At 34.4% G+C, this 21,432-nt stretch overlaps 1 protein-coding gene across 1 annotated transcript in view; it reads right to left on the reverse strand.

The window, feature by feature from the left end:
• LOTGIDRAFT_111513 (hypothetical protein) overlaps window positions 1-21,432 on the reverse strand; it is a gene marked incomplete at both ends in the record, with an annotated part of 46,252 nt that overhangs the window by 2,247 nt on the left and 22,573 nt on the right. Inside the window, one exon of the mRNA XM_009048980.1 lies at window positions 5,795-6,293. Coding sequence (XP_009047228.1) covers window positions 5,795-6,293 — 499 coding nt within the window. The remainder of the gene's footprint in view (window positions 1-5,794; window positions 6,294-21,432) is intronic.

The raw sequence follows: 21,432 nt of genomic DNA on the forward strand, positions 1-21,432 counted from the left end.
GTCCAGTAGCAAAACATGTCCCTTTATATCAGAAACTCATTATTTTGTAAGCAACTCTACGAATAAAAGGTACCCGATCCAGGAACATGTGAACATTCGAATGTAATATATTTAATTTCATGCAAGAAATGCCCCAAACAATATGTAGGAGAAACTAAGAATTATTTACGAACTCGCTTTAATGCTCATAGGTCAGACATCAAATTAAAGAAAGACAAGCCTGTTTCTAATCATTTCTACCTCGACGACCATTCAATAGACGATCTCACCCTAATCCCAATTGAGCGTATAGAAATTGACTTGCCCGAAGATGAAACTACCAAATTCCGTCAATCTAGGGAGGCCCATTGGATTGAGACATTGAATACAGCAAGACCTATAGGACTAAATATTCATCATAATGTAGGCATAGCACCCTTTGTTGTCCCGTTTAATACAACCAGCAATCGAGCAAGCAAGATAGTTCATACCCACTATAAGAGCCTTCAAGAGAAATTCCCCCATGTCTATAAGCAGAAAATGATAGTTGCATATTCAAAAAATAAGAACTTAAATGATAATATTGTTCATAGTAAACCAAAAACAATCAGTACATAACAGATACTATACTTCTTATTATTTGTTATTTTTTCTAATTTCAGATCAGAATAAGAACAGAAGAAAACCCAATATCAAGACCCTTAATCCTAATTTCTAAATAAAGTGTCTGCTCCACCCTAGGCCTGTGCATTTGTAGAATCAAACCCTCCCTTCCCCGAAATCCATTATCTGTTGATATTTTTATTTGCTTATTATTTTCGTTGATATTTCTAATGGAATTGTAAACAGAGAAATACTTTAATCCCAATTCATATTCTTGATTGCGATCGAGTTCATACTCTTAATCTAGAGACAATTTAATTTCTGATTTATATGAGGTGATAACGAATTGTTTTTCTTTGACATTTTTAATCACGTTTTTATAATCATTCTTATCTAAAATACCTTTCTCGAGAAGTCTTTTTAATATGCAATTTACTTCATTATATTGTCTGTGTGATCGATGACCTTCCTTCATTGTCACTAATATTATATGTAACTTATTAAGTAGTTCTTCTTTGTTGTCGAATAATAACGATATACCTTGTCCAGATACTATCGATTCGTCTATTTCTTGAGTTATTGAATTGTCTTCAGCATAATCATCTGCTTCGTCAACTTCATATTTATCATCTGATTCTTCAACTTCACATTCATCATCTTGTTCAATAACTTTTATTATATATATTTTAACTTCTTTCGATCTTCTTGTTTCGGGTCCTGACTTTCTTATTCTTAGTATGAGAAATGCGACTTTAATGTTAATGAATGATTTATCTTTACAGCAAAAACTTATTACTAATCTCCTAGTTTGTTCTCACTTTCTATTTTCTCTCTTACTATAAACTCTGTTCAGTGATCTTTCATCACCTTGTTGTTACATTCTTTTGGGATATTGGGATACCTGGATACATAGTCATTAGTTACCTAGCTTTTGTATAGTCAAGTCAGTTTGTACTTTCACCAAATTGATGTGTTTGAATTTCATATGGTAATCTGGATTCTATTGGATATAGTTTAGAGGTATGTTAAAGTGTTTTATAAGTATAAGTTTAAGTTTCATGCATAAAATTAAAGAATGTTATTAGTAATTATAGTAAGTTTTCATAAAGTAACCATATTTTTATATTTGTAAAGATAAGTACCATTTATAGAAGTCAATTACATAAGTGTTTTAATTTTATTTATTTGAATTAATGTCCTGTTTCAGGAATAAGTTGTGTGGTTATAATAATAAGGTGTTATTTACAACCTATGTATTATAAATGTATATCACTTTGCATAATTATTTATTTCAAATATTAATGCATTAGGTTTTGTATTATATACAGTTGGCAATTTCGTTTATTGTAAAGATTTGTATTTTATTTGTATTTGTTATATTTTATAATTGTTATAATTGTGTATTGCAGGTGTTTTGCACCTATAATAAAACCATAAAAGAACCCTGTCTGGTTATTTAAACTACCCCAGGCCACTATAACATTATGCTACTAAATCCTTGTAATCGGCAATACCAACATCCCCGTCATTCATTAAATCTATTAATCCTTTGTTAATGTAAATATAAAGTCTTTTGTATCGATTATAAATTCGGGGGAATTTCCACTTAATATTATTCTAAATCCATTAAACAATAACCCCTCATCATCAATAATTGGTGTAATACTCTTTGGTAAATCTGGTTCAGGTTTTGAAAAAAGACGATTTATATCATCTAATGTCCTAATTATAATACCACTATATTCATTCGTTTTTGGATCGGGGTGATCTTTATGAGACGTGGGTTCTATACGAGTCGTGGATCTATATTCTAAAGCTAATTTCTTTTTAATATCCTCTTGAGTTTTTAATATTGGTTGAAATAGAGTTTGTAAATTTTCTGTTAATCCAAGTTGTTGTAATTTGTTATTTTCAACGTGTGACTTTATTTTATTTCTTTTTAAAATATTATTCCAATTATCCATTTTTAGAAAAATAAAATTAACATATGTCGATCATAATACATCTATCACTCTTTTTCTAGTATTAAGAAATATGTATCCATGATCATCTGGGTTTCTCCATTGAGCTTTACAAACCTTTTTAAAAGTATCTCTGTCCATTCCATGATTTATCGACAGAATGATTTGAGATAAATCTTTGTCCTTTCATTCAAATAATAAAAACAATTTGCATTTTTTCTTATAAACATAGAATCCATCCCATAAAAAGATTGGGATTGGTATATGCAGTGACAGTTGTGATGTCTTCCTTTCGTGAAGAATTCTTGTTGAACAGCTTGATTTCTTTGTGCTACACAGTCGTCAAACATTAATAAGTACTTTCGATTGCTATCAATATTAGACAAATCTAAATCATTAACATTTTTCGCAAGAAAAACTTTTATATCCGTTGGATTGGAAGATGGATTCTTTGCTTTAATGAAGTTCTCTATGATATCTTTTATTCCACTTCTTCTTCGTGGTCTTCATAATATTGAAATATGTCTTGAACATCTTTCTTTGGTAAATATTCTAAAGCTTTGAGGAATTGGTAATATGATTGCTCTGGTGTTTTGTTGTGTAGCTATATAGAGAATCGAAATCTTAAGGGTTTGGTGTTGTCATGATGTTAAAAGTGAGATGAGTTTTCCCAGAACCTGAACTACCGCATATACACATATGCAATGGGTTACTAAGAAATATTTCTGAATGTTCGAATTTCTTTCCCATTTTTTATTATTTCATTTTGTTCCAAAAATCACTCCTCCTTTATACTTTGAAAGAAATAATCCTTCTCCAGTGTGAATGTTTTTTTTAGAAATATTCCGTTACCCTTATGTTTGACTTTTATTTCTTCTGTGTCGATTTTGTCTATGATACTGTTTAATCATTGTTTAACAGTTTTCTTGCTTTCTTCCCCAAATCGTTTTACTGTTTTTCTTTAACTATACCTAATATATCTGTCACTCCTGAACCTTACTAAATTATGTCTACGTTCTTCGGCCGCTTGTACTGAATCTGTTTTATTTTTGTTGGCAGCTTTTACTGCGGCAGCTGTACCACCAGTTATTGCACCCGCTGCGGTAAGACCAGCAAATATCAAAGGTTGGAAAGGGAAAGATCTATTTCGTCTCTGTCTTTACAAAAAATCTTCTTGGTGAGCTGATAGATCAGAGCAGAAGATTGGATGATTAAGTGCAAAATCTACATATTCAAACTGAGGTGGATTTCCAAATAATTCACACATGTTTTTATCGTTTCTATACAATTCATTATAATCCATTGTGGTTGGATTAATTGTTAAAGGTTGGTTATGATAATTATCGTTGTTTAATCTTACTTGAACTTTATGGATGATAGGATCTTGATTTTGATTCATTGCCACTCTGAAGACATTATTTTTATTCGTCTGAGAGTCTGGTAGCTTCTTGAAACCAAATATCTTGCTGGTTTTAATAGTATTGGTGGATTCTCCAGTTTAAGTCATGCTACATAGTGTATTACGACGAAGAAAAGCTATTTCATTTTCTTTAGTCAACATGTTGAATATTCTCGTTTCTACTTGGTGGTTGTTTGTTCCTTAGCAGTGCTATCCTGATAAATTTCAACAGTCTTCCGGCGTCGAGAAATATTTTCATGTTCTTCGACTCATGGCATTTTGGTACGCCAGGGAACAATACTCGTCTCCCACCGAAACTGATCATAACAATTCAACTCCTGATTCACCTGCTCTCCACAATTAACTGATTCTGGTGCCTTTGATTATTTACCAAAAAGTTCATCTTTATTCTTACCTAAACCTGGCCAGTTCCCTACCCTAGAATTGTATATTTTGCAATGTAAGGAATACAATAATTTAAAACCTAATCCTATTCCACATTTAATTTAAATAAAGATGAACGTGAATGGTAACGCTCATAAAGAATAGAGAAGACATTGTCATTAAGAGAGCTAACAAGGGAGGAGGGGTTGTCGTTTGGCGTAAGATCCTTATATCCAAGAAGCCACTCGACAACTTGCTAATATTCACTCGTATGAGACTTCTTCTATTAAAACCTATCTAGAGACTACAGCTATGAATCGCATTAAAACAAGCTGAATGTTACATTTTTTGTCAGTTTAGTGTGGTTCTTCGTAAAGATTGCACCTTCCTCGCTTTTTTTTTTTCGCTTGATAAAGGAATTAGTCCCGAAACGTAGCTACATTTACTCTAATTGTATCGACCTTTTACCTACTGTGTGCACGTTGTCGTGTGATTTATTTTTTCCTGTAATAATACAGGATGAACTAGCAAAGTCGGAAATACTACGAAATAGCTATAGCTGAACGAATTGCAATGTGGAGCGTATAATGTCGTCACCCATGTCCGTCCGTCAATGCTCGTAAACACACTGGAAGACACAATCTTCAAGTTAATTATCACCAAAATTGTTATTGACCTTGTTCTTGAAATTCTTTAGCACGTTAACACTCTAGTATGAACAATTCTTTATAGATGCAGATAAAATATGCTTTAAGTGCTTATTGAATATCAGATGAATCGAAATATTTCATATCAGTTATTGCCTCAATTTTAGCTTGTCAACACTCTAGAAGACAAAATTATTTCCAAATTTGACTTAAAAGAAAAGTTCGCAAGAAGTTTACGACTAAAGTTTGAATATTTCATACAAATATTGTATATCGTATGTATGTATATTACCTTGCCTGGCACGCTATCTGGTATTTTATGTTTATGATTGAATTTTAATTCTACTTCATTTTCTCAGATAAAAATAATATTAAAATTATTTTCCGATTTCTCAGTAGCAGGTAAGCACTGGAACCTCTAGAACGAACGCAAACATTGTGGTCAGGTATGCTATGGCAGACAAACTTTTTGTCAAGCTAGTAATTAGTAACATTTTGTCATTATCGAATAATGAATTAAAATTTGTAAATTTGCCCTCCTGGAAATATAGAAATCAAATGTGATCCAAAGAATACTTTCGGATAAATCTTATATTTAAATGCAATGTTACACAAGCTTGTAATTGCTGTCGTGGGAGTGTTACATTGCCTGGCAAGCTATCTTAAACAAATCGGTTCAATCGAGGATTCCCGTCGACTTGATTTGAGTACCACACTCCTAAGTTGTGCATTCAGATATGTGTCCATTGACACAAGCAATTCCCCTCACACATACAACCCCTTCCAACATACATATGAAAGATGTGCATGGAGTAACATACCTTTTTTTGTTTGTATTTGATCGCCACTTTTAACCTTGCCAATCTCTGTCGTTCTGTGTAATTTTCGTCTGCTGTAGAATTAGTATCATGATTCAGTATAATATGTAGTTCACTTGAACCTCGGGTTTGTTCTAATAGGTCAACAGCAAACTCTTGACACTTTAAACTCAGTTTCTCATAATCTATTTTGAATTCATTTTCCAATTTACTTAAACGACGTAAATCAGCACATAGTTCAAATGCAGTAAGTATGGGATCTTTACTCGATAAAGAAATTAAAGAAGGGCTAGCCAATGCTTTATAAGAATTAATTCTGGATCTAGAATGACGTAAACTATCGTCATCATTTCCAGCTACACATTGTTTACAATTACAGCGTATATCATGAGGTTTAGTAATTCTACAGCCCAAACTTAATAATAATTTGATAATTTCATAATTATCACGATGACCAGCAAGTATTATTGGTGTTATATCAGCACTAAACGATGTTGATGGTCTTGGATTATTCAATGCCTGTAAAATACAAGAATATTTATAGTTTTAATTTATTTTACAATTTTAAAATTAATAACGTGGATATTTGTGCATGACAAATGTCCATGTCAGGATACAAATCATAGGACCGAATCGCTTTGAATAAGACGGCCACTCTCGACCCCTTTAAGCGAAAGCAAGCACTAATAATCATAATCAATATTCGATGAAAAATAATGGCCCGTATGCACCAAATAACATAAAGCCATTCTTCCCGAATCGTATTTGGAACGCACCACATAGAATCATCTCAAATATATTTAAAAAAATAGCGATGGCCCATCGTAATACGCCCACCATTGCTTTATTCAAACTTATTTTTCTATTTTCAACAAGTTACGTCTAAATCAGGTTTAAGAACAGGGGCAATAGCCCATATTAAATATGTTTCGATTCACTACTTTTCAATAAGGTTCGGGCGATTCAACCAAGTTTCTTTGAAGTCTGTTCAGAATAGTGCCTAGGACGTGGACAGAACAAGGACAACTAGATCCACAGGCTTCGCGAGGTTCTGATGCAGTGCGTAACAGTTTTGATTTTACGCTTAAAACTGTGCCGCAAAGTATCGTAACAGAAACATAATTTTCTATCATAATTAACTGGATATAGATCGCCCAAACGCAAAGCATGTTCGACAGATCACTTCAACTCACATTGTATTCAAAAACAGTTGAAGGAAGCAAACTACCTTTATCGTTTAGACCCCAAAAAAACTTACAAGGGTAAAACCGACTTTTTCAAGATAAAATTCATCAGTTTCAAATGGCGATAAAATCGGAAGTAAACACCGTACAATAAACGTTAATATACCATTGGGGAGATCTCGTCGAGAGCTATCAAAATTGTTCTGGTCACATGATCACCAAAGGTCTAGGTCACGATAAACGACCCTTCAAAGTATTCATATTTTTCAACCGGAAATAAATAAAGAGCAAAATCAAAATTCAAAAATCGGTTCTCAAATATAATTTAGCAATCGATAGTAGATACCATAGATATCAAATTTACACCAATTGGATTACACTCTGAGGCCCCATTTCGATTTATAGAAAATTACGCACAGTTACTATAGAAGAAAGTACAAAATTTTGAAATATTAAAAAGCGCAATTTTGATTGAAATATCTAGTGTTATATATCATTACAAAGGGCAGATGAACACTAGTAAGATTCAATAAGAATTTTTGGTGTATGTAAATTAGGTCACGTGTCAGAGCTCTTTGAAGCCAAAAAATCGTAAATTTCAATCGGCTATAAAACCGGAAGTAAACATTGCATAGCACAAATGAGTATATCACTGGATAGATATCATCAAGGGCAACAAATATTGTTCAGGCCACAAGGTCACCAAAGGTCAAGGTCACAAAATAGGACCCTTTGAAATTTTGGACATTACCGAAAAACTTTAACCGGAAATAAAAGAAAAGCAAAATCGAAATTCAAAATTCGGCTTCCAAATTTCTTTTCGCAATCTAATGTGATATCCAGATATACCAAAATTATGAAAAGCGCTTTATACCCTGAGGCCCCATTTTGAATTTTACAAAAGTTTGACATATCAATATGGCGGCTACTCTGTTACATCGGGGTCGGATTTTATGATTTTAAGTTTTTTGTATGGCCATTTGTAACTTATTGCAAAAAGAATTTTTGAAATATCTTCAAAATTCCGGAAGTTGAATTTTATATTTTAGAAGCGAATAGCGTCAAAACCGGAAGTGATATCGAAATTTCGAAAATTTATTTTCGTTCGCAATAAAAGTATCTATGCCTGTGTAAGTTTTCAAATTGTTCGAAATAGACTTGTAGAAGTTAGAAAAAAGGTTAAAAAACTCTAAAATTGGAGCTAAAAATGTCAGCGACAAAAGTCAAAATTGTCGATTTTTTCAATTGCTATCTTGTAGTCATTAGCGAGAAGTAATAAACAGTACAGTATAAGCAAATTCAGATCAGTATTAAAGCTGATTACTGGAAAAAATCGAAAAAGAGCCATTGTCCACAGCTCAATTCCGGTTGGTCAAAGTGGTACCAATTTATATTTAACAAATAATTGTCCAATATTTTGACTAAAAAACAGCAACAGACAGTTTGAGGCATGTTTCCTTCTTAGAAAACAATCAAAGGTAAAATTCGAAAAAAAAAAAAAAAAAAAATATTCATTTGCAAAACTGTAATAAGTCATATTAAATACTCTTTAATCCTTTAGTGACATGTAGGGGTATAGATCACATTGGTGGGTTGGTCGGTTTAGAGTCACCGGCCACGCTATTCTCGTTTAGGTAATTAATAGCGTAGACGGTCACTAGTCGGTTGCCGGAAGTATCGCTTTCCATATACAATTGATGAATAGTCGACCATTCCCGAGGATAGAATCAGATGCCTGTGTATTAAACCCGACAACAAAATGGCGGAGTCGTCAGAAGAAGAACTTTTAAGCAAAAGGGAGCAAACCAAGGGGGGAATTCAACCATATAGATTTGAATCTGCTCGTCAAAACCACAATGAATCGGAAGAGAGTGAAGACACTGAAGAGGAGATTGGGGACGACCCCTTTGGCAATAAAATCGACTTTGGTAGCCGTGTTGAGCAACCTGTCAATGTGTGCTGTATTTGTGATGGTTGTGCTGCCATGGACAGTCCAGTTATGAACTTTTGTTGCCATGAGTTTGAGGAACTACAGAATAAACTTTTTACCGACGACTTGGACTGCATATCATTGCACACGGATTTTAAAGTTGTAGTTCTGGAAGAGGCTGTATTGAGAACGGCATTAGTGAGAATGAAAGATGCGCAAGATGGCGGACTGAAGTAACACTGTGAGATCTCTTGAGAAAGTTTTTCAAATTATGTGCTTTTGATCAATTTGTACCTTCTAATTTTATATCTACGGATTGCAATACTTGCAAGGATTAATGACAATAACTATCCTGTATCTTTCGCCATATTATACAGCTGTAATTTAACATTTTGTGTGTGAGGGTGATTTTTAGTTCACCAACGAAGTACAAACTGTGAGTAGATTTATAAAAGTTTTATCTACAGTATCAATTATATTCTACAAAATGGCCAGTAACAATAATCCTAAACGTAAAAAGGGAGATTCTTCTAGCATTAGTGAGTTCTGGATACAATGATGCAAGAGGACGATTCTCTGAAAACTTTGATAGAAGAAATACTCAATTGTGACGTAATAATGACGAGCATTATCAACGTGATAAAACCCGAACTATCTAAAGATGTATCTACCCGCATAGAACTGTTGGAGAACCGGATTGATGATTTGGAGCAATACTCTCGCCGAACTTGCTTCAAATTATCTGGAATTGTTGAAAAACGGCAAAAAACACGGATAAAATAGCTTTGGACATCATAAACAATCATATCTTAAACTCAGATGATCACCAACCTCAGATGTCGACAGAACACACTGTGTGGGTTCCAAATCAGCCTCTGGATCACGCGATATTATCATCAGATTTCTTAGTTACAGGAACAGAGCACTGGTTTAAGAAACGTTAAGAAGTTTAATACTGACAACAGAAGCAGAATCTATGTAAACTTCCCTAACGAAGAAGGGAGTCCATCTTTATAAATTAACCAGAGACGCCCTTAAAAGGAAAGAGATCCTGAATTGCTGGACATATGATGGTAAGATTTTCATAAGGCCCTTGTCATATGACAAAAGTGCAAGGATTGACAAAGTAAATGACCTCGAACAATTTTCTAAAGGCAACCGTTGCAATCTTCGCACATTCTGTAATGTTACCAACGTCATTAACAATCCGATGGAGTGTGATCCAAACACAAACCAAGCATATAGCATTGTTCCCTCAGCAACAACATTGTCTACGCATGATGACCCCACTACACAACTAAGACAACCATCTTCAAGGATTTTTCTTACATCAGTTTTGAACTTTTAGGCATATATGTCTGAACTAGTAAGTCACGGTTTGATATTGTACTACAAAATGGAATTCATAGAAAACTCTATTCTTACGTTATTGATACTGAAACGTCTATTTATCTAATAACAAACTTTTATTTAATAGAATAGAAAACTAATCAAAGTAAATTGAAATGATACTTTATTTAAGTCAGAAACTCCAATCTATATAGTAGAATATACCTCTATATATTAGAATACAAATCAAAGTAAATTGAATTGATAATTTATATTAGTCAAAAACTTCCAATCTATATATTAGAATACAGAATACTAATCAAAGTAAATTGAAATGACATTTTATATTATCCGATACTTCCAACCTATATATTAGTGATATGCCTCTATATATTAGAATATAGAATACTAATCAAAGTAAATTGAATTTATATTTTATATTCGTAACTTCCAATCTATATATTAGAATATAGAATACTAATCAAAGTAAATTTAAATGATATTTTATTTTAGTCAGAAATTTCCAACTTATATAATAATAATATACCTCTATATATTAGAATATAGAATACTAATCAAAGTAAATTGAATTGATGTATTATATTAGTCAGAAACTACCAATCTATATATTAGAATATAGAATACTAATCTCAACTTTAAATGATATTTTATATTTGTCAGAATTTTGCAACCTATATATTTGTAATATACTTCTATAAATTAGAATATAGAATACGAATTAGAATCAATTAAATTGATATTTTATATTAGTCATTAACTTCCAACCTATATATTAGTAATATTCCTCTATATATTAGAATATGGAGTACAAATCAGAATAAGTTGAAATGATATTTTATATTAGTTAGAAATTTCCAGCTTAAATATGTGTAATATACTTAAATATAGTAGAATATTGAATACAAATCAGAGCAAATTTAGTAAATGTCCAACCAATAATTAGTAATAAACCTAATTCTCCATGTCTCAAAACCAAATGTGTCAATCAGTCGTCAAAACTTGCACTATAAACTGTATATATGTACGTATTTTTTGATCATTCTGTTTGCATACTATTACTCTCGAGCATACACATACATTTTAACTTTTATTCTAATGAACAGAGTAACTTTATATCTTTTCAGAATTATTTTCTTCAGTCAACTGTCTTAAAACTTATCTTGGTACTTTCTGGTGATATTGAAACCAATCCTTGCCCTTCAAACATTTCCATGGTGCATCTGAATGTAAGGAGTAGCAAAAAAACAAAAGAAGCGAGATCTTATAGTTCTTTATTCTACTAACTGAAACATGGCTTGACAAAACAATTTCTTCCAACACTCTTTCTATCAAAGGTTTTCTTGCACATATTAGGAAAGACAAGACGGACAGAGTAGGGGGTGGGGAAGCACTATTCATTCGCAATAATATTTTGGTAAAACGAAGACTAGATCTTGAAACCGACAATACAGAGGGTATATGGATCGAGGCCGCAATTAACAAAACTAAATTTTTAATTGGAACATTCTACAGACCCGATAACAACAGTAAAGTGGATAACTCTATTTCTGATTCAATAACAAAGGCTGCTTCAGATAGCATTGATACAATTTTAATATTTGGCGATTTTAACATTGATTTCCTCCAACCAAATCACACCTTCCTTCATACAGCATTAAACCTTTTTGACATGAAACAAATAATAGAAGATCCTACCCGAATTGACACTTCCAAAAATATTCGAACTCTTATTGATCTTATTATCCCAAATTGTTCTTCACTGATTATAGATTCTGGATGCCTAGACAACATTTGCAGTGACCATTGCCCTGTGTATTGTCGGTTGACACTTAAAAATCCTCAACGCATATCATATAAACGTACCATTAGGAATTATGAATCTTTAAACAGAAACATTGACAGACTACGAAATGACGTACAGAGTAAAAGATGGGATACCATAGTTGACAAAGATAACATTAACATATCCACTGCCCTTTTCACAGAAGAGTTGATAACAATTGCCGCACATCATATAGATCATAAACAGGTAACTACAAGACCGAGAGACAAACATTGGATGAACAACACTATCAGATACATGAGCAGAAAGAAAAATAGGATTCATCGAAGAGCGGTCAGATCGAATTCTGAAAATGATTGGAAAAATGTTAGGACTATAAGAAATCAGTATACCAAACTGATTCGAAAATGCAAAAAAGAATATTTTGAGAAAATTGATAACAAAATAAATGAAAATGAAAACTTTGGTTCTAAAGATTGGTGGAATCTTCTCAACTCTTATGTGAAAAAGCAACGACAATCCAAAAACGACATACCACCCTTACTTCATAATGGTGTCCCATCCTTTACTCCAATGGACAAGGCGAACTGTTTGAACAATTTCTTTATGAAGCAAGCACATTTAGACTCTAACAATGCACAACTTCCCCTCCTTGAACACAACGCGAACTCTCTCAACCACATTATTCTAACACCTCAGGAAGTTAGGGATATGCTTCAAAATTTAGACACATCAAAAGCAACTGGTCCGGACAAAATAAGTGGTAACTAATCAAATCTCTTGCAAATGAAATAGCAATTCCCTTATGCAACCTTTTCAATTTATCACTTACTCCCAAACATATACCTGATCTTTGGAAATCTGCAAATGTAACAGCTATCTTGAAAAAGGGTGATCCTTCTGAATGTGGAAATTACTGATCAGTCTCTCTTCTCAGTATTGTAATCAAAACACTCGAAAAGTGTATTTATAAGCATGTCTTTACTTTCCCGAAGAAAACAACCATTATTACTAATCTGCAAAGCGGTTACATACATTCTCCGATTCAACAACTTACCAATTATTAGATCTCTCGCACTTTTTTGTCAAGCCATAGATCAGGGTCAATATACAAGGACAGTATTCTGCGACATCAGCAAGGCTTTTGACAGAGTCTGGCACGATGGACTCGAGCTAAATGCTGCTGTTATCAGAGGAGACCTACTAACTTGGTTTAAAAATTATCTTACTGATAGAACTCAGCGTGTAGTTGTACATGGGGTCTCCTCTGATGTCAAAACCGTGCCTGCTGGTGTTCCGCAGGGCTCTGTCCTTGGTCCTTTACTCTTTCTGATATGTATTAACGACATTGTAGAAAATATAAAATCAAATATCCGACTCTTTGCTGACGATACGAGTCTGTATATAAGAATTGAGGACCCGGTAGCATCTACGACTGTCTTGAAAAATGACTTAGAAATAATTAACAACTGGGCCTAAACATGGCTAGTTTCCTTCAACCCACTGAAAACTGAAACAGTGGCACTGAAACCCCACACTTACCAACTCTTAATTTAGATAATATACCTATCAAAGAAGTAATCTCTCACAAACACTTAGGTCTATCTTTTCAATAAAAACTGTCAATGCGATGTTAGTAGAATTGTTTTTAAGTGTTTAAGAGTAATTGTGAATTAAGAGTAGTTGTTTTGTGTTTGCAATAATATGCATAAAATGTCAGGTGGTCGAATTTAATTTCCGTAATATTCAAGGTACAACACAATCCAAAGATTATGATTCAGCGAACAAGATCTCATGTAGAAGTTCCAAAGATTACGATTCAGCGAACACATCCAGTGTAAAAGTTCCAAAGATTTAGATTCAGCGAACACAATCCAGTGCACAAGTTCCAAAGATGACAATTCAATTGATAAGTGGTGAAGTTCAAAGGTTACAATTAGCGTTTTATACGATTAGTCATTTCTACCTACCTTAAAAATGACCACGCGATTTAACGAATTTATACAATCGGATTACAAGCGCCATAAATTCAGCTAATTAATTAATACAATTATTTCTTTGAAATTGCCATTATTTGTTACTACTGTTGGGGCGTCTATTCCTAAAGCGAGAATTTGCAAGTGTTGCTTGGATGATTTCGTTCTTTGCTGGCCTTTCAATTGAAGACATGTTCTGGCGGACTCCAGGAAGCTCCTCGTAAGCTTTTTCCAATTCATTTGTGCGTATTCATCCCTCATCATGTCTTCACGATATCCGTGGGCCTTCCATTTCTTCTTGTTAGTGAATGACTTGGGCACAACCATGTTGTACCTAGGCTGGTTTGATTGGGTTGTAGCCTGTTGACGACAAACACAATTGTTGTGGTCTATGGCAGCTAATTGGCTCCTGCTGACCATACGTTCATAAGAAAAGTGTTGTCTCTTATGGACGAACTTGAGCACCAGAGAGTGGTAAACTTCAAGATCTCCAGTATGGCAATACAGTGCACAATACTTCAAATCGCACAAGATGTCACGGTTTTTGACAATCTTAGTGAGGGCATCATGGGCGCGGTGACCCTACTGTCAGCAAAGATTTTAATCTGCAATCTTCTTCTAGTGGGGGAGGGGGGGGGGGGTGCTCACAAGAGTAGAATAGTTGTTTATCCTTCCCAGTTGGCAGTGTGATAAAGGATTGATTCCCTTTTCTCTTTAAGAGCATCTACATTGCCTTGGCATGACTCTGCACACCACCAGAAGTGGTTACTTATGGACTGTAACCATTCATGGAGAGAGGCAAGGGCTGTATATATACTGAATCCACATCCTGAGAGTGTACGTCCCATACTTTGCACAGTGGCCCGGACTGTCACAACGGCCATCACCAGATAGAACAACCTTGTCCTCCCTGCTCAACCCATTCACAACACCTAACTGACACCACATCCATGTTTCATTTATTACTGGGAAAAGATAACGCTTCTGAAGGGCGTAGAACTAGCAATGACAAAGGATTGGTAATTTCAGATATGCAGAAATATCTTGAAGTCTGGCATAGGTATTACCTGAAAACAAGGTGGCTGCAGACAAAAGCAGGTTACTAACTCCCATTCTATCTAAAGTAGGTTGTGATGACCAAGTATATTTGCAACTAGCAGTACATTTTGTGCTCGCTATCAGCCCAAACCCTACCACCATCTTTTTAAACTCTAAAATAAATGTTTATTCCTAAATCCATGTGGACACCCCCTCAGGCCGCCATCCATCCTGAAATATTGAAATCATTTGCGAGTATGAATAGCCAAACAGTGAACCTTTCCATAACACACGAAAAGCCTAATCTCACACGAGTGGAACGTGAAGCGTTAAACTTACTTAAGAAAGACGATAGCATTGTTATTAAAAAGAGTGACAAAGGTTCCTGTTGTGTCATTCTGAATAGGGAGGATTACGTTTCAGAAGCAGAGAATCAACTGAATAATCCTAAACATTATGCCATTTTACCGAAACCAATTTTCAAAGAAACTGCTAACATGATTAACAATATTCTTGCCGATTTAGTCAAAACTAGTTATCTCAAACAGAAACAATATGACTATCTGTCTGCCAAACCTGATTGTCGCGAGAGACATTTGTATACTTTGCCTAAAATCCATAAGAATCCAACCAAGGAGTTGTTTATCTCGAATAAAATCCCTAAAGGCCGCCCGATTATATCTGACTGTGGTAGTGAGTCATATGCAGTGTCAGAATACATTGATCATTTCTTACTACCTCTAGCATGTCAACATCGCGCCTACCTTAAAGACACAACCGATTTTGTCAATAAAATAAAAAATCTTCGAGTTCCCTCTAATGCTATTTTAATTTCTATCGCCGTTTCTTCTATGTATACCAATATCGATAACACTACTGGTTTAACGACAGTTCGTAAAGCTTTTAATAGAAACCCAGATCCAAACAGACCCGACGATGCAATTCTACAGCTTTTAGAGATTTGTCTTAGTCGAAACGATTTCACATTTAATGGTAAAACATATTTACAAACTTTAGGGACAGCAATGGGCAAGCGATTCGCCCCTTCATACGCAAACCTTTTCATGGCAGAGTGGGAACGTGAGGTGTTGCCCCTCTGTCCATTTGACCCACTTTTTTACGGACGCTTTTTGGATGACATTTTTATGGTTTGGACTTATTCTACCGAACAGTTTTGGGAATTCTTTGAAATTCTCAACAACCACCATCCTTCTATCAAACTAACCGCAAACGTGAGTGACAAAAGCATAGACTTTCTCGATACCACAGTCTTTAAGGGAGATTCCATAGCAGAAACAAATAAACTGGATATTAAAGTGTATTTCAAAGAAACTGATACTCATCAACTCTTGCACAAGAGCTCCTTTCACCCAAAACATACCTTTTCTGGTATAATTAAGTCACAAGTTTTACGATTTCATCGAATTTGTGCAAGATCTTCTGATTTCAACCAAGCCTGTACGATTGTTTTCTCAAAACTGAAAGAGCGTGGGTACTCTAAACGATTTTTTCGAAACATAAAAAATTCCACCTTAGCACAGATAGCAGCTAAAAACAGACTTTATGCCGAAGTACCTCCAGGTTTAAGAAGTGCTCCATGTGTTTGTCCAGTAGATGCAAAACATGTCCATTTATATCAGAAACTCATTATTTTGTAAGCAACTCTACGAATAAAAGGTACCCGATCCAGGAACATGTAACATGTGAACATTCGAATGTAATATATTTAATTTCATGCAAGAAATGCCCCAAACAATATGTAGGAGAAACTAAGAATAATTTACGAACTCGCTTTAATGCTCATAGGTCAGACATCAAATTAAAGAAAGACAAGCCTGTTTCTAATCATTTCAACCTCGACGACCATTCAATAGACGATCTCGCCCTAATCCAAATTGAGCGTATAGAAATTGACTTGCCCGAAGATGAAACTACCAAATTCCGTCATTCTAGGGAAGCCCATTGGATTGAGACATTGAATACAGCAAGACCTATAGGACTAAATATTCATCATAATGTAGGCATAGCACCCTTTGTTGTCCCGTTTAATACAACCAGCAATCGAGCAAGCAAGATAGTTCATGCCCACTATAAGAGCCTTCAAGAGAAATTCCCCCATGTCTATAAGCAGAAAATGATAGTTGCATATTCAAAAAATAAGAACTTAAATGATAATATTGTTCATAGTAAACTAAAAACAATCAGCACATAACAGATAGTATACTTCTCGCCCATTGGGCGAGTTATTTTTTCTGATTTCAGATCAGAATAAGAACAGAAGAAAACCCAATATCAAGACCCTTAATCCTAATTTCTAAATAAAGTGTCTGCTCCACCCTAGGCCTGTACATTTGGGAGAATCAAACCCTCCCTTCCCCGAAATCTAAAATCTCTGCCGCACATCCTGTTTTCTGGCATTTCCTAAACAAATTTACAACACAGGATTCAAACACAAGGAATTTTCTTTCATCTGCAGCATTTTCTGGTACACTGAAAGATTCAATATCCTCAAAATCAGTGGCAAGTGGTTGCTTATCAGATGGGTCTTGATCATATTCACTGTCTGATTCACTTCAGTGTCAGGAACAAAATCTAAGTCATTGGCATCTTCTATATCTAAACTTTTATCAATCATAGTAATCTCGGCATCATCTTCGTATTCGATCTCTGGTGGGATAATTGGAGGGCATATGGCTCCAGGATTGGAGATCTGCAAAGAGAAATTGGGTGAAATGAGTAAAATAGCTTGCCAGGCAAGATAATATACGCCTACTGGAAGCTTTGTTGGAAAGAAAACATTAAGCAGAAAAACCATAGCATTGTTTTAATTAACGGAATTGTCTTTCTTCAAAGATTTACCTTAAGTGTTTATGACCTTATTCAAATGCTTAATGAATAACAAGGGCTATAATAGGGTCCAAACTAAAAATGGAACGGGTTTTGAAGAACAAGGGCTATAACACATACTAAATATTTTGCGCCATGGGTGATAATAAATGATTTCAGCAGGTTTTCAAAATCCCTAAAGAATTGCGCCTTGTAGAGTGTTTACAGCTAAAAGTCAAACGTGTTTTGAAGAGCAAGGGCAATAATTCATATTAAATATGTTTGAGTCTTTTGATTTTCAATATTTTGTAGTTAGTAATTATGACATAATTCACTTAACTTTTCAATATCAACAGTGATGAAATTTCCCTTAAAGAGATTGTAAAGAAGTTTTCTAAACTTCATTGGAGAAACTAATCGCATCGATTTACACAATTCCAATTTTCATTCCAACATCTGTTCTTTTTCTAGAAAAAATTCTAGTACCAAACTTGTTATTGCAAACATCATGTGAATGCTTATGTTTTCAATACAATGGAATCAGTTGCGTAGCGAGAAATTTTTTCATTTTTTTTTATAGGAAAACAATCTTGTAAACTATCATGATATAATATATCTAGCCTTACCATTTGTTGACACTGGATTTGCATGTTTGCAACATCTACAGTGCAACTCTTCATTTTTGTGTTCCTATAACCTAACTGGCACAGACAATGGTGGTTCAGCGACACCAGTTTCACATTCGACTGTTTCAATTAGATCTTGTTCAGGGCTTGACACAGTTGCTGGGACTACTTCGCTACTTTGAGGAGAAAGCAAGTTTCTGAAAAACCTGAAATAATAAAAAAAAACATTATGGGATGGCTTTCAAATAGGACCTCTCTTCTCAAGTTAGATGGTTTTTCGAATTTTGTCGATTATTTCTATGAGAATTGGAATATGAGATTTACATATAAACATGAGCAAAAATTATGACTGAATTTCAGCTGAATACGTAAACCGTGGCAAGATGACCCGGAATTAAAGGATTGAATACTCTTGGAGATTTTACTGAATATATCATTTATCATCATCAAGTGCATATCTCAAAACTCATCAAGTTATACAATTATTCTGGAAAATAAGCAAAAACCAATAGGCCCTGTTATTAATTGAATCAGCACAACATAATGACATCATGACATTTTGACTAATAAACCTAATCTAATCAAATCAGAAACTGGTTTCATTCCTTTAAATAAACTGTTTGCACAGTTACCATTATAAATTGAAAATAAACATGACATTAAACAAATACATTTTAACTATATTAAAGCTTCTGAACTTGTTGTGTCTTTAATTCAGCAAATGGGGCTTAGAATAAAATGGCGGAGGGAAAATTACTAGGGAGCGGTTATTATACACAAACATATAGGGAGAGGCTTATTGTAATACATTAACCTGTAAGACAAATGAAGATGGCAAAACCAACCGATAATGGTTGGGGTTCGGTCGGGTATTATTGCGTATTCCAAGGCCCTACTAAGCCCAGATGTAAACTTTGTACACTATCTCTTCAATGTCAGCTTCATTTTTAATTACCGGGTAATAGTTATATATTTGTTTTATTTTATCTCGTGAGTCGCAGACGTAATATTTAATATGAATCTCTATTATGGAGAGAAGTCAAAACTAACCGATAAAGTCATTGTGCTAGAATGATATAGGCCTGCTATTTACACACAAACTAAGCCTTGCCGAGACAATTAGTCATAAGTGTGACACAATACCGGTATTTATTGTTTTAGCTGCCAATCTTATAATTAGTTTATTCAATTTAGGCCTTCACTATGAACATAAATTTATAACAAACAGTACTAAATTATTGAAATAATATTCGGTGGTCTTCAAAATAGTGACCACAAACGCATGCAGGCTGTTTCGAAACGTGACTTTATGGCCATTTAGATCACTACGTACAGGTAAGACGCAAACGGCAATGCAGTATTTGATTTTTTCAAGTTCCTATATAAAAGTATGATGGTACTGTTTGATGGTCATTGATTTTGAGAGAAGATTTGAAAGCGGATATAGAATTGATAGATTTTTGGGTTTCAAGTATCCGATTCCAATCACGGATGATGGAAGGAATGAATTATAAAAAAATAAAAAGGTTGGTTCTGCAATTACATTCTAAAAGTTGTCCATTGTTTCTGAGATTGAATTCGAAGTGAACAAATAACTGACTGTCCGATACTGGATATGGCTGATCGAATAAGGTTAGCTAGCTTACGATTTACATACCTTTCGTTTGCTTCGAGCTGCATTTCTGATTCGGCAAGGCTTCACACTCGTAGATGGTGACTTTTCGACAGGCCTTTTTGATGTTGGAGAATCCAAAAAGATTGAAGGCACAGCATCGGAAGTTAGCACTGGTTCAACAAGGAAGCCTAAGTTATATTTGACGATACTCTCCGAGTAGTCTTCAAAAGATTTAAAATGTTTACTACAAACACGGCAGTGGCTATTGCTTTCTTCGCTTACCAGTTGGTAAAAGATGAAGTCGTGCTTTTCGTGGATTGTTTCTATCCGAATTCGTACAATGCTTGGCGATACAGTAGGGCATGTAGAGATGTATCGGCGATAGGCCTCGAGTCCGTATGATTTAAGTCAATATGGCGCTATTCTCGGAATACGCACATTTTGCGCCACTTCTGTTCAAATAAATCACGTGATTGGTCAAAATGGCTGCGGCAAGGTGTTTTTGTTAATGAATCAGCTTAAAAATATTGATAACGTCGTCAGAACCTCCTGAAAATTTCCTGGTAGATTGTACTATATATATTTTACTGGATTACATTCTTTCATTTTTGGGTATCATGAGACTTGATTCCCTTTAAATAACGGACACAATTTTATGGATTACTACTCCTTAGTTTCATTACACACTACGTTTCAACAATCTATATCGTCATCTTCAGGTGAAATAAAGGAAATATGGTAAAAAAAGTTATATAGTCAAGTAACCTAATTTCGTGCTAACCTATTTTTCTTGCATTTCCGGAAATGATTAATAATTTACATGTGTGACCTCCGCATTTGCCTGTTTTGATAAACGTGTTATGTCTACAATATCAGCTAGTAGAATGAATCCAGTAGTTTCAAGCAAGGTAAAATGTATTAATTTTCGGGAAAGGGAGGGTTTGATTCTCCCAAATGTACAGGCCTAGGGTGGAGCAGACACTTTATTTAGAAATTAGGATTAAGGGTCTTGATAATGGGTTTTCCTCTGTTCTTATTCTGATCTGAAATTAGAAAAAATAACTGAATATTTAGTCCTATAGATTGGGTTTAGGGTGAGATCGTCTAGTGAATGGTCGTCGAGGTTGAAATGATTAGAAACAGGCTTGTCTTTCTTTAATTTGATATCCGACCTATGAGCATTAAAACGAATTCGTGAATTATTCTTAGTTTCTCCTACATCTTGCATGAAATTAAATATATTACATTCGAATGTTCACATGTTGGATGTTCCTGGATCGGGTACCTTTTATTCGTAAAGTTGCTACAAAATA

Source organism: Lottia gigantea, assembly GCF_000327385.1.
Source record: "Lottia gigantea unplaced genomic scaffold LOTGIsca_13, whole genome shotgun sequence".
NCBI classification, from domain to species: Eukaryota; Metazoa; Mollusca; class Gastropoda; family Lottiidae; genus Lottia; species Lottia gigantea.